This window comes from Harpia harpyja, chromosome 3, assembly GCF_026419915.1.
Source record: "Harpia harpyja isolate bHarHar1 chromosome 3, bHarHar1 primary haplotype, whole genome shotgun sequence".
Taxonomy (NCBI): Eukaryota; Metazoa; Chordata; class Aves; order Accipitriformes; family Accipitridae; genus Harpia; species Harpia harpyja.
This window is the reverse complement of record NC_068942.1, coordinates 36748086-36761746: the sequence shown is the minus strand read 5'-3', so window position 1 is coordinate 36761746 and position 13661 is coordinate 36748086. Positions and strand designations below refer to the sequence as shown.

General features: G+C 41.4%; 1 protein-coding gene across 1 annotated transcript in view; it reads right to left on the bottom strand.

Moving 5' to 3' along the window:
• HSD17B12 (hydroxysteroid 17-beta dehydrogenase 12) overlaps positions 1–13661 on the bottom strand; it is a 92360-nt gene that overhangs the window by 51735 nt on the left and 26964 nt on the right. Inside the window, exons 2-3 of the mRNA XM_052781919.1 lie at positions 7264–7310; positions 2510–2585 (exon numbers count right to left, since the gene is read on the bottom strand). Of these exons, the coding sequence (XP_052637879.1) occupies positions 2510–2585; positions 7264–7310 (123 nt within the window). The remainder of the gene's footprint in view (positions 1–2509; positions 2586–7263; positions 7311–13661) is intronic.

Sequence of the window (13661 nt, the reverse complement as noted above, 5' to 3'; positions counted from 1 at the left end):
GTGAAAATGAGGAAGGAACCAAAAACATGCATGGCTCACACAATTTAAAGAACTGGAATTAGTCAAACAGCCATTCTTCCTTAAAGTGATTAAAGGTCATTACTCAACGGGAGCAAGCTCACGTTAACTTGAAGAACAATTGCGGGACCACCATAAAGAAGTTTAAAGCTACCTTAAAAGCCTGCAAGGGAAACACCCAAGTAGTTACAGCCTTAGCTCTAAAAGAGTCACCCACCTTATATATGACAACATCTGAACAGACTGCAGAGACCACACGAGCCTGAATACAAGAAAATTCTGTCCAGTTAAAACCTAGCAGGATCCGAAAGTGCCACTCAGGCTCGCTTGATTATGCAGACTATCCTAATCCTTCAGCATATGCCACAATGAACGAAGTACACATTTCAGTAGCTCAGTGTTGTCAAAAGAAATGTTCCAAAAACCCAACATGAGTCATCTCATTTCAGAATGGTTTAGGAAAGAAAGCAGAAAAATGTTTGGGTGAGGCCTAATAGTAATTATGTATTACAGGCTGCTCTACATAGGTACACGTACCTAGTTCTTAATCTGAAAAGCTCCCCCAGCAGCTATCATGTAAGTGCCAAAAGCTCAAAGAAGTAGATTTATCTGTCTTGTCAGCATCATGCTTAATTCCCAAGGAGGAAGAGATTTTCAGACTGTTACAGAAAGGGTTATGACCACTTTCAGGAAGCTTGTCGCTTCATGTTTAAGTGTTTGATTCCAGAACAAGATATTTGTAGATACTTGTATCAGTTACACTTTTACTTAGCAAGACTTTATACAGCGTTTTAAGAAACGTGACTGCATACACACACGTATGCAGCAAACTACCATCCAGCTCCTGCAGTGAACCACCAAAAAGACCACCTTGTTGCAACTTACGTATTTGGAGTAAGCTTCAGTACTCATGCAGGTTACCCGAGCAGTGACACCTATACTGTTGCATTTACACTGTGACTGTATTGACTTGAGTATCACAGTTATGTCCAGACACTGCAGTGACATCCTTAAATGCAGGATACCAATGAACAACGCCAATTACTTCCAAACTAGCAGAAGATAGAACTTGATGACATCTTCGCTCTAAGGAGGAATGCTCTCTACCACCTAAACATACACATAGAAAGGAAGACTTTTCTGTCTAGAAAACAGTTTCACATGCCATCTTACATTGGACACTAAAAATCAGAGACAGCGGCATTTATATCAACAGAATTGTATGCCCTCTGTCTTTCAGTAAGCTAGTAAAACAGTTACCATTAAGCAAGCTGAAGTCCTTGAGTCTTTTAGTCATCCTTACATTCACTAAGCAGCCCCTTACAACTTAGTATAGAACAGTTAGTTGAGGTTTGACTTGCAGATTATGTTTTACAGTAAAGCAGTACCACTAACAATTTTATTAAAAGTTTTAACAAACTCAAGCCAAAATAATACATTTATGACCTCTGAAAGAGAGCAGCTCTTACAATTATCTGCATTATGTACACAAACCATTTTAGGAAAGTCTAAGCAAGACAAGGGAGGGTAGCACAGAAGCATAATCTTAAAGGTTTGTTTACCCAACATCATCATGCTGAGAAACCTGCTTTATAGTACACAACTCCCACTCCTGCTTATCAAAAACCTCTACACACAGGCTACATTTCTCACTTTATCTTGACATACTCTGCATAAACTAATAACCTTGCACGAAATCTGCCTTAATAAAAGAGATATAGATTACAAGAGGAATTCTTGTGTGTTACAGTTATACTTTGCTCTGATTGGAAAATCATTTGTCAGCATGAGGCCTGAGGAAGCTTTCTCCTAACTGATCCTGTACAAATATCCATTTTACGTTTGTGAGTGGAATACTTAAGTTGCTCCCTTATTTTTGCATTACAGCCATTTACTACACACTTACTGAAGAAACAATTGTTAATACAGGTTCTTAAACACATTAACTTATTCCCTATATTCCTATGACTATGCACACTCATCACCCCAAAAGAGCTTACAGGTCTCTAATCTGATCTTTGTTTATCCAAACAAAACAAAAAAAGGGGGAGGAGGGGGAAGCTACCCACAGTAAATTTGTATACTTGGTAATACAACAACTAACATAAGGAACATGTTTTCAACAACTTTGAGTTACAAAGAAACAACCCTTATGGCTGAAGCCCATGAAATCAAACTTGCTTCAAGCTGACAGAATATTCAGATGAAGTAATGGCTGCATGTTTTTCACCTTATTATGATTGTAGACAGCTTCTATGGGGATACGTTGTATTTTGGTCTGACCTGGTGAGCTGTTCTTACAGGAGACTAATAGTTTTAGAAGTACTTATTCCAGAATTAAGCCCTATTGTTCTCAGAAGTTAAATATTTAACACCTGTAAAATTAATCTGCAAGGCATTTACCACTTATATCTGTAACATTTGCACTGTGCACAAGAGCATTTATTTATAAGCTTGACTGTGAAGGTTAGGGAAGAAGTTTTCAACTCACTTATTTCGCTAGCAACCTGGTCCAGTTTTTCTTTTGACCTACTGATTAGAGCCACCTTCATTCCACGTCTTGCTAGCTGCAACAAAACAAAACGGGAGACATAAGAGCAGTCATAAATTACTTCCAAGTTAGTATCCTAATTAAAGGAATTGCACAATTTGTCAAACATTGCAACAGTATATGACCAGCGAGTTCGAAAAAATTACAATTTTAAATAGAAACATGACAGGGAAAACCAGGACAAATACTTCCATGTAACTTTTTACTTGAGTCCCTTCACGCCAAATTTATTACCTTCTCTGTCATCCAATATAGGTGTAGAGGCACATTTATAAAATAGAAAACCAAGAGCAGATATTCTACAGAACTTTTACAACACCTCTGCAAGTCAGAGCAAAGAAGTTATCGACCATAATTAAGTTTAACATGCCAAATTAAGATATCCGTGGTCACTTGAACACCCGTGTTGCAAAATGACCCCAGCACTCAATACTTCCTTCCTTTAGTCAGGCTCCCCTCTTACTTTGTACTAATCACAGGTATAAAGGTTAATTTACTCAGGCAGTTCTTTTAAGGAAGCTATCTGTGTAACTTAAGCTGTGGCCAGCGCATATCCTGGTCATCAAATCAGACCTACTGCTGCAAGTTTGAAATGCAATCTAACAACTCAGTTTAAAAGTGTCTGCAGAAAGACAGCTACCTCTCTGAATTACTCAGCAATGAAAACAATGTTTGTGAGTAGTGTAAGTCCCTGTTCTAGTGAAAAGTAAAACCAATATATCCACAATTCATAGTGACACTGCCTTTCAGACACCTAACACCTACATATAAAAAACAGGTAAGTTCTCATTGCTCCAATAAAACTCCTTCACTGCCTTAGGAAGCAGGTGAGAATGGGTCTTAAAGGAAATAAAAAAAAAAATAAAAAAAAACAAACAAAAAAACCCACAAAACACAACAAACCACCCACAAAACCCAACACCGCAGCACAGTACAGCAGCAACCTAAAGTGACTTAATCTCATCTACCTTTCTAGCAGAAGTATGCAAACCAAGAAAGCCTCTGAAAGAGAGAAGTATGACAAAGTTTGTCAGCGAACTCTGTACTTCACTCCCATGTGTGATCTCTAAGCGTAAGAAATCTCATACTAGATCTCTCATGACTGTAGAGCGAGGTGTGTTGAAACCAAAGACACTCACACTAGGAACTGCTAACACACCGCTGCCAAGTTCAGGCTTATGGGTAACTTAAGCTTTCCGCTCAAGGAAACGCTCTGGTGTTAAGAGAACAATTGTCTAAAAGGGATGAATACATTCACCTCCAGATAAGCACCTGGCTCACTGAAATAAACTTTTTATAAAACCAACAGTAGGCTTGGAAGGCAGGGAGGAGAAGGGAATAACGTAGCATTCTCTCATTCCACAGGACCAAGGCGGTAAAGGCAAATACTTTACCTAAAAGTATCTCAGCCTGTGACACTGAGGACAACCTGACGGTAATCTACTCAGAGTCTGAAATAGCTGTGGTCCCATGGGGCAAAAAAGCCCCAGAGATGTTCCTCATGGGTGCAAGCTCCAGACTGTTGACACACAGTTTGCTTTCTTTCAGCAGTCGTGACCTCTGGGCTCTCAGATTGCTTAAGTAGTTACCTGAGCTTTATGAAAAAGTATCCAGCTGTACTTGTCTCAAAAGCCAAGGAAGTAAAGCCATGCCAGTGCACCCAGTTAGTGGAATCTCGGCACATTTAGAGAACTTCCACCACAAGAGCAAGCTTGAGGGAAACTGCTGCTGTGTTCACACTAAAGGGACACGCTCCGAGAAGCGCATCTGAAATCTGGAAATGGAAACCCATTTGCAAGAGGAGTTCTCTGAGTTCAGAGCACATAAAATGGCCAAGGAAAGAGCCTGTAACTAGGAATGAATACCACTAACAGCAGAAGTAATCAAACTTGGAAAAGATACAGTGTTCAACAGCAAGTTCAGTTTGACTTTGATGCAACCAGATCAGTCTCCGCTGAGCGCTCTGACTTCACTGGTAGAGGCCTAGTGGGTTGAAAGGAACCACAATAGCCCAAAGAGCAACAATGATCCTCTGAGATCCCAGTAACTAATTACATTTTACTAATTACATTTTCATATAAGAAACAACGATGACCCACTTGCTTCGCAGATAACCTGCCATTATACTCAGATATTTGACCAATGTCCCCAGGGTCATGAAAAGGCTGAATGAGACGACCTTAAAACTAATCCCAAAAACTCACCCAGAATAGCAAACATTGGGAAGATGCTCTTGCAGCCTAAGGATTCACGCAAGCAAGAATCACCATTCTAACAGAGTTGGTGGATGTAGGTGTCCAGTTTCCCTAAATTCCATGTTAGTAACTGCCACATTTTCCACTTTGGTAGCAAAACACAACTGCTGTTAAAGCCCTTTCTCTCCAGGACAGAAAGGAATGTCATTAAGAGCCCACCAAAGCAGAATTAAAACTCTTGTTAGAGTAGGTATATCAAGAGGATCTGAAAAAGCAATACTAAGCAGATGTGCATAGCAGAGTACTGCAGAGTACGCAATGGGATCACAATCTCTAGTTTATCACTAGCATACAAATACATCTAAGATTAAATTTAAACTCATGATTCACAAAAGCAAACAGCAGACAGCAAGAGAGGGGCAACAAACAGCAACTCCTGACCATATCCTTTAAAAAAAAAAAAAAAAAGAAAGAAAAAAAAAAAGAAAAAAGCGTGCTGCTTTGGAATCAAAGACTGGGCGAGCACTACCTGGACAGAAAAGAAAACTTGTATTTACCATGGCACTACCTTTCATGAAGCATTGGTCTACTGATGAAAACTATATCAGTGCTGAGCAAAGAATAAAGATCTTAATACTGCAAGAGTGAAAAGTGTAAAAACAGCTCTTTGCTTGGAAAAGAAGGAAAGTAACCAGCAGAGCAGAGTATAACCAGAGAATCCACAAACTTGTAACATTTTTCCATCACTTACTGGTGACCACATTGAACTTTCTAAGAGGAGATTCTCAACACACCATTGCATTTCTCACAAATTCCTCCAAGGAGAAGGAATTAATCTGCATGATTATAATCACAGCCATCAGTGCCCAAGCAGCTGTATGCCAGTGGCATTTATAGTAATCTGAAGGGAATTTCTAGTAGAAAGTCAAGCCTCTGCTGGCAGTCTTATGAAGACATCTCTGGAGTTAATTGAAAGATTGAGAAGTCTTTTCAGGTATTCCACATTTCACCCTGCAGCCACACTTGACTTCACCAAGTATTCTTCATCCACCTAAACTGTCAAAGGGTAGATTTGTGTTTTATGCTAAATAAATACATAAGTAACAATAATAAATACAACTCATGAAAAATGTGTTTTATTCTATAGCCCAAGAATTAATATTTGTACCTGGAGCGCTTTTGGAGTGCTCTCTGCCTACAGCAACTCTAGCAAAGAAGCTGAAACAGTCATTGTTTCCCAGCAGGATCTCATACTTGTGATCAGCTTTCCTAATGGTGGTTCAAATACAGGGGTCTGCCAGCAGCACACATTGGTGTTCAAAGGCAGCCTGGTTCTTAGAGACACCAGCAGAACATAAAGCAAGCTGTAGTTTCATTCACCCGATAACCTAACATATAGATCCTGAAACTCATCTCCCATGCTGTTCAGGGGGTGTCTCCCATATCAGAGGACTTCCTCCAGATAGTGCTACACCCTGGGCACAGTGACCTCCTCCCACTTGCTCTAGGCAGTTAAATTTAAGCGTTGCATTATTTGCTTCAGTGCCATGTAACTGGGATATTTGGCATGTATGACCTGTCAGCTCTACGCCAGAATCAGGTGCTGTTGGCACCAGGCTTCAATTCCTTCTGCAGCCAACTCCCTGTTCTTGACCCAGCAGGACAAGGTGCTACTTTCTGCAAAGTAGAAAGGAATTTGGGGGCCGTGGGTGCAGATGGCAGGGCACACAGGGCTGAAGAGAAACCTGAAGGACGAGGACTACCTGTGAAGAGGAATGGTACTTTTCCTGTGGGCTCTGCAGAACAAAAAAGTCAAGAAAAAGGGAATCCCTCACAGCTGATCTCCTCACACAAAGTCATGCTGGTGTTTCAGAGAACACAAAAATGAGTAGAGACAGGCTTGCTTTGATACCAATGCTGGAGTTGAAAGTTATTTTTGCTATAAATTGTTGTAGTCAGCACTATTTGTCATGATGTTCTCCGGGCTTATAGGCTAAATTGCCCCATACTAACGGGCACTTTCTGTCTTAAGCAATACATTTCAGTACCATATTTGGAGCCCACATATCCATCAAGAGCAAAAGCTCAGTAAAAGAGATAGAGGTAAAAGCCAGCTTCAGAGACTTCATGAACTATAGGGAATAATTGGAACATACTGCAGGCAGCTAGAAATGCCATTTAGTCAGTGCCTGGAAATACCAGAAGAAAATACCAAGGGTTGAGAAAGTTAAAATAATTGTAACAACTAAAAACAGTTAAAAATAAAAACTGAAGGACAAGGTAAGGGCTGAAAACAGAATTCACAAATAAAGGAAATTAACAAAAAGGGATACAACTTTTGGCTGGTCACCAGAGGGAGGCAAGGCAGGAGACTTCTTTCTCCACAGATATCTACGTTAAGATAAGGTGAGGAGATATGATCTGCTGTTTGACAGAGTTGAGATAGCATGACATCTTGCCAAGGATCGAGATACACTTCTAAGCGATAAGAATTCTTACCTCTTCTGCATAGGCTTTTCCAATCCCATCAGTAGCTCCTGTGACCACTGGGGGGGGGGGGGGGGGAAGAGACAGATATACATTAGTTACTTCACAGAAATAACTGCAATGGGTGTTCATTAGCAGGATATTAAAGTACTCACTCCAGCCAAGAGACACATCAAAGTCTCTGGAATAGGCATACAACTTTTATTAAATCTCTTCAAGAACTCGCACTAAAACCTTCCCATGTGTAAGAAAGGAGAGGAAGAGATGGACTTAGGAGCCTAACAGTTGTTTCAAGAATCAGGTTCAGCACCCCTTCTCATGCCAGTCCTCTGGCCCACCACACTTCTTCAGAAGCTTTGCAGACTGAGAGAGATTTCCAAGTCATTTAACTAAAAAAAGCTCAATTATGACTATTAAACCAGCTCTCAACTTGGTTTTAAGTATGTAGTAAAATATAAAGTATCTTAAAGCCTATAAACATCCAACAAAACAAACATTTTAGGACACAGGCAACAGGTCTCTGTTAGTGACTCTCCAGTAGATATCAGATCCCTGTGACCATTGTGCTTACTAGCAGCAAGTATGGGTGACTGATGCAGCTATCAGTTGCAAGCTGGGCTTCTAGAGCTTAAACTTTTTCACCTGTGGGTGACTGGGATCTTTGTCAATCCTCAAGCCTTTCTAGGATTCTTTTCCACACGCTGAGAAACTCCGACTCAACATGCCATTAGTTTGACAGATTATTCCAGGGCTCCCGCCACACCAGTTTGCTCCAGATCACCAGATCATCTCAGTTTGCTCACTAAATAGCAATTCCTCCATCCAGAATCTGCTTTTCCAACTGCTTTTTAAGCAAGCACATTCAGCACCACTTCCTCCTTCGCATCAAACCCAATGCCTACACCTCAACATCCTTACACATTTAGCTCTCCACTCGTTCATCTGTCTCTGCTCTCGCTCTCCAAGTGGCTACAGAATATACCGGATTTTTCTGTTTGTCCTCATGTCAGATCAGAACAGCTTGGTTTGTGCTTCCACTGCTTATCCCTGAACATAGGCATGCCCAAATAATTGGGCTTGTTTAATGTTGCAGAAAACTGAACTGAGAGCATTGGTTCAACTCTCGGGTCAACCTCTACCTGAGTGAAACTCACAGCAGACGAAGGTGTTGAGCGGCACTGGGATTCAGCAATAACTTCCCTTCAGGGCACCAGAAGGAGACATGTTTGCAGATGATTTGATTAGTCACTGCTTGCAGATCACCTATAACAGTTGGCATGCAAACAGCAGCCAGAATATTTCTGTTTGAGTAATAACAGCTAGGAAATGCTGTAACCATTTCAGTTTCTGTGCCTGCTAGCTATAAATAAGTGGACATAACAACAAGTGATGAAGCCGCCAGCAAAGGTCCTATTTGAGCTTGAATGGCCAGCCAACAGTGCAATAACAGGCTAAGAATGAAAGATCCAGTCATGCCCCTGACTCGAGCTAGATTTACAGATGACCATAGATGAAAGTACATACACATACGTTTATCCCTCCTCTGGTTCCAAGGTTTATTTGCAAGATGCCATAGCTCCAGTGTGATAAGGATAGGCAGGACTGTACTGTTAGCATACTAACACATACTGCACACACAGGATGCTCTGGCTAGTAAATGGTGTTCTAGCTGCTGCGCTATCAGCCCCAGTGAATTTTATTGGGAAAACCAAGTGTCTGTGTCACACCATTTTGCCACTTTCTATCCAGCCACAATTGGGGAAGTGTGAGTAACAGTTTTGTTACAGAAACAAATCTGCATATAGAAAGGTCAAGCAAGGGTCCAAACGATGGAAAAAGCAGACCTTGGGGAAGAAATCAAGAATACGTTCCCAGGAGTCTACTTTCCTGCAACCAAACTTGTACCAATACTGTTACCCAGTTAGCTAGACAGCGTTACAGTCCTGCAGGATGGCACCATCCCTTTAGTTCAAGGACTAACAAGCTTCAGTTTCAGCCTTGCTGGGTTTCACATTATGCATTATCACACTATTCATTATTGCTTCAGCAAAACAGTGAAACAAACAGGGGCACAGTGAAAACCTGTACCAGTACAACTCCCTATTAGACTTACAACAGTAGTTGGAAATGTTCTAAGTTGACCCAGTCTGGAAAACATGCAACTTTAGTGATCTGGTGAAAGGGGTTGTTTCCTTCATTATGGTTAGTGAGGTACCTAAAGGAACAGCCATTCCCCATAACACTTACACAGATCATTTCTCCTCCTTCCAACTCAAAATTCACGGACTTAATGGTTTTATTCCCAGATAACAAGCTCAGCATTTTAAAATACTGTTTTCTGACACCGTGAGTTGTTCAGCTTCTAGCAACTACAGCTGAGAGTATGTGCTCCGTAAGGCAGGGACTCCAAAAAGCACTTTAAAGGCTTAGTAAAGTGCAAGTACAATTTCAGTCAAGGATATTTACCTCATTTATTGAATCCATTGCTTAGGTAAATTGTAATAGAATCAGCTGGAGCATGAGACTTAAGAAGCTGAAGATCAGGAATTTCTAACTGAACTACGAGTAACAGGATGGTTCCTCCCTTTTCAGGCCCTACCTCAAATTAAAATAACCTGTAGTCCAGAGGTTGAAGTACCCTCCAGAACAGAACTTGAGAAATTTAAACAAATCTGATACAGATAAATGATGAAAAACACTACAAAATCCCACCAGGAAAAAAAAAAAAGCGCTTGAGCCATCACCTATATAAACAGGCACCTAGCTGATGCACATTATTGTTTTGCTTTTGTCACAGGTGAAGGCATAGGCATCAGAATAAAGTACGGAGCTAGTTTTTCTTAGCAATAAGGGAAATCCTCTTCTCACAAGAAGGCACTAATACCATCATTTTATTAGTGGCTCCGCTTTGAGAAGGATAACTTTGTCTCCTGCTCCGCGCTTCCACACTACCTTGAAGAACACACAAAGTACAAGGACTGCTTTCCAACATATAACCTAAACCCTACCTTTTTTCAGGCCAAACTTCTCTTCCTAAGGCCCTTCAAGAGCCTGGCTCAGCTCTCACCCATTCTAAGCAAATGGATTTCCCACCACCAGCTGCACTGGGAACCATGCACCAACACAGACCTGTCCTGCTGCTGACCAGTAGCACCCAGTTCAGCCAGGGAGCTGCAGTTACTGCCCATTTATGGGATCCTAGTGAGCAGTTTGGTGGGTCAGAAAGGCTGCCCAGCCAGACACCTGCCAGAGCAGAGCGCAATACTTAGACCCTATGTTGTAAAAGTGAGGAAACTGGTGGGGTAAAGGCAACTGGTTGAACCAACACCACAAAAGTCAAGATTCAGCCACCTTATCTTCTTTCACGTTTTGGATTACCTAAAGCGTATGGGGAAGGGGAGAGCAATAAAAAAAGAGGCTTTGGTACAACTTGTGCATTAGCAAGGCACAACTTTCATATTGATTATGTTCATCTCTCATTTCCACTCCGGAGCCAAGTGTTGCAGTTTTAACCACTCCAAAGCTGTGCCAGCTTAACTAAATTTCTACTATCAACTTGATGTGCCGAAGCTAGTTTAACTCCAAGTGTGGATTAAGCTTTTAAATTCTGTTTCTTCTACAGACTGCCTTCCAACAAAAGTTACAAACCGAGTGCAGTTGGCAGAGCTTAAAGAAGGCAAAGCAAGTAGGGTAGGAATAAGTTATTGTCTGTACAAGAAAGCTGCACCAGCTCATAAGTGTGGTTATACACATTTACTCAGTAGTCAGACTAACTGTAGTAGCTTCCCACTTCAGCCATCTGCCGTCTCCAGAAGAGAAGCGAGAAGAGTGCCCAGGCAGCTTGTGTGTGAGCCCACCAAATAAAAGTTTGCCTGAATGGAAGCCTGTATTGAAGCACCAGCTGATTTTAGGCAAAGAAGTCAACACTCATCTTCCCCTGACTTTTGGGGCTGTGGAGGAAAACGGGAAGAAAAATAAGGAAAGGTATCCAGTAACACGACATACTCTGAAAACAGCTCACTCATAATAAAGCGATACACGTACTCGCAGTGGGCTGGAGATGTTCTACCCCGGGAAGCTAGCACTAGCCAGAGTTCAGCAGCTCTGAACACAAGGTATTTCACAAAGTAATTAGACTGCATCCAGATCAGATTCCCATCTGAAGACATGCTTTTTCAAAACTAGCATATGTATAAGTACAGAGCTGACACGTGCAAGACTACATCATCTTTTCTCAGTTCTAAAAAACCTGCCCAAAGGCTCCTGTTCTGAGTCACAGAGTCCACACAGCCTGGCCCTAGCGAGTCCAGCACAATGAAAGGAACAACTCTTGCTCTTCTCTGTAATGACGCTTTCTTGACTGGGTAAGACTGGCATAATCATTGTTATAATGGGTTACAGATGTATGCATGGGTTTTATTCTCTAGTCCCAGCTTTCATTTCAGTTGTGCATCAACAGTCTTACACTCCAACTGACCTTATCCTGTTCAAAATGGTAGACAAGAAGTGGGAAAGCTGGTAAAACACTTAAAATCACGATTCATGCTAGCCACTGGTGTACACCACACAGTGTAAGTGACTTTGAACCCACCAATGCTTTAGATACAGCCTTACTGAAGTGTAAGTGTGCAAAGAAAAACTTCTAATGTAGTATCAAGGTCTCTGAACAAAGAAAGCAGTATGGGGCATCATCTGCTCACACCACTGGAAGAGGTTATGCCGTATGTAGGCTGTAGATCTTTCAACTACCATTGCATATGTACAAGCCATCTGCACAAGAACTCAGATCAGCAGTTAAATTTTTAATTACAGTGTTATTATCCTTAACACATCATAAATCACCAAAATCTCCACCTTAGGACAGTATAGCGTCTTTGGCCTAAAGACTGTGCCAGAATTTTGCTTCCTATATGGTGTGAGTAGGGAAGAAAAAAAAAAACAACAAACACCAAACCAAAAAACCCACAACCTTTTCAACTCCTGCTTTGAGTTTACTTATACATCTTTGACCTCTTACAATGATCTCTTCAATTTAAGATACAGCTACACAGGAATCCACCACAGCAGGTACACAGGAATCCACCATAGCCTCTACTGCTGGACTAGTTATCGATAGATGCAACTCACTAATTATCTAAACCTTGATACCGCCTAGCCACTTCACTGCCTAATGTTTCACATTGTGTGTTTCATAGCTTTTGTCACATATACAACAGATATGATGCAGTTCATAGGCATTGGCATCGTTTCCTGTCCAGTACCAAACTCGAGGCAACCCTTGACAAACACAGGGCAAAGTTAAATGAACTCAGTCAGCAAGATGCGTGGTCTTGCACTAAAAGGGAACAGCTTTCCTGTTATTAAAAAAGCCATAGACCAAGCCTACGAAACACGCTGTGTAACCGGGCAGTGACTTTTGAAGATTAACATGCCCAGTGGTACATGACTTTAGGGGCTAAAAACGTAGACTCTTCTCCAGAAGGCGTATAGAGGGGAGAATACGCAAATGCTTCCAATAGCACCTGCATCCTTCAGAAATCCCACAGCCCATGGCTAAACATGCACACGATGTACCACCAACGGCGTGGGGAGCTCATGTGTTCTTTCTGCTTGTAAGAAATAACAGCGGCTGCCTTCTCACATAAGAGGTCACCTAGAAAACATCCACCACCTCCTAAGAGGTATACCAGCTAAAAATTCCCTGCTGTTAAAAAGGGGACTACCATCATTCTACAGCCAGGCAAAAGCAGCACCCAGCAGACCATGGCAGTCTGTTTTGTGACTGAAGAGAATATTCAAGGCCCAGAAAGAACATTTTTATCTGCTTCTTATGCAGCCAGGACATCTTAAAACAAAAACAAAAAATAGTGCAGTAAAGCATGAAGCAGGCATGTAGAAATCATCTCGTCTCACGAAGGGAGCAAGGACCAGCATTGACACAGCGAGAGGGAGCAAGAGCAAGCATAGAAAATTCTACTGCAGTTCTGCAGAGCAATCACGCTGAAACAAGATTATAGATTCGTGACTCCCCAATTCAAGGTTAGACTACAGTGAAGACAAAGCTTAAAGAGATCAAGCCTGCCTTCAGATACAAACACACATTTTCCATGGCAAAATAAGCTTTTGAGATGCCTGACGGAGATAAAGCAAGGAATACTTTTATCCATGTTGCTGCTTTGACTGCTTGCACAATGAAGCTAACAACTATTATGCATGTTCTCTACTAGCCTCTTCAACCTACAAATTCATTTCAGTTCAGCCATTTTCCTGTTTTCATTAAGAAAAGTGTAAGTTTTTAGGCAATCTTTCAAAGTACTGCAGATGCACTCATGCACGTTATTACCTAGGAAGGAGAACTCAAGCCACGAACAACGTTATTCCCCCTAGAAAGTTGAGGGTCCAGCAATTTG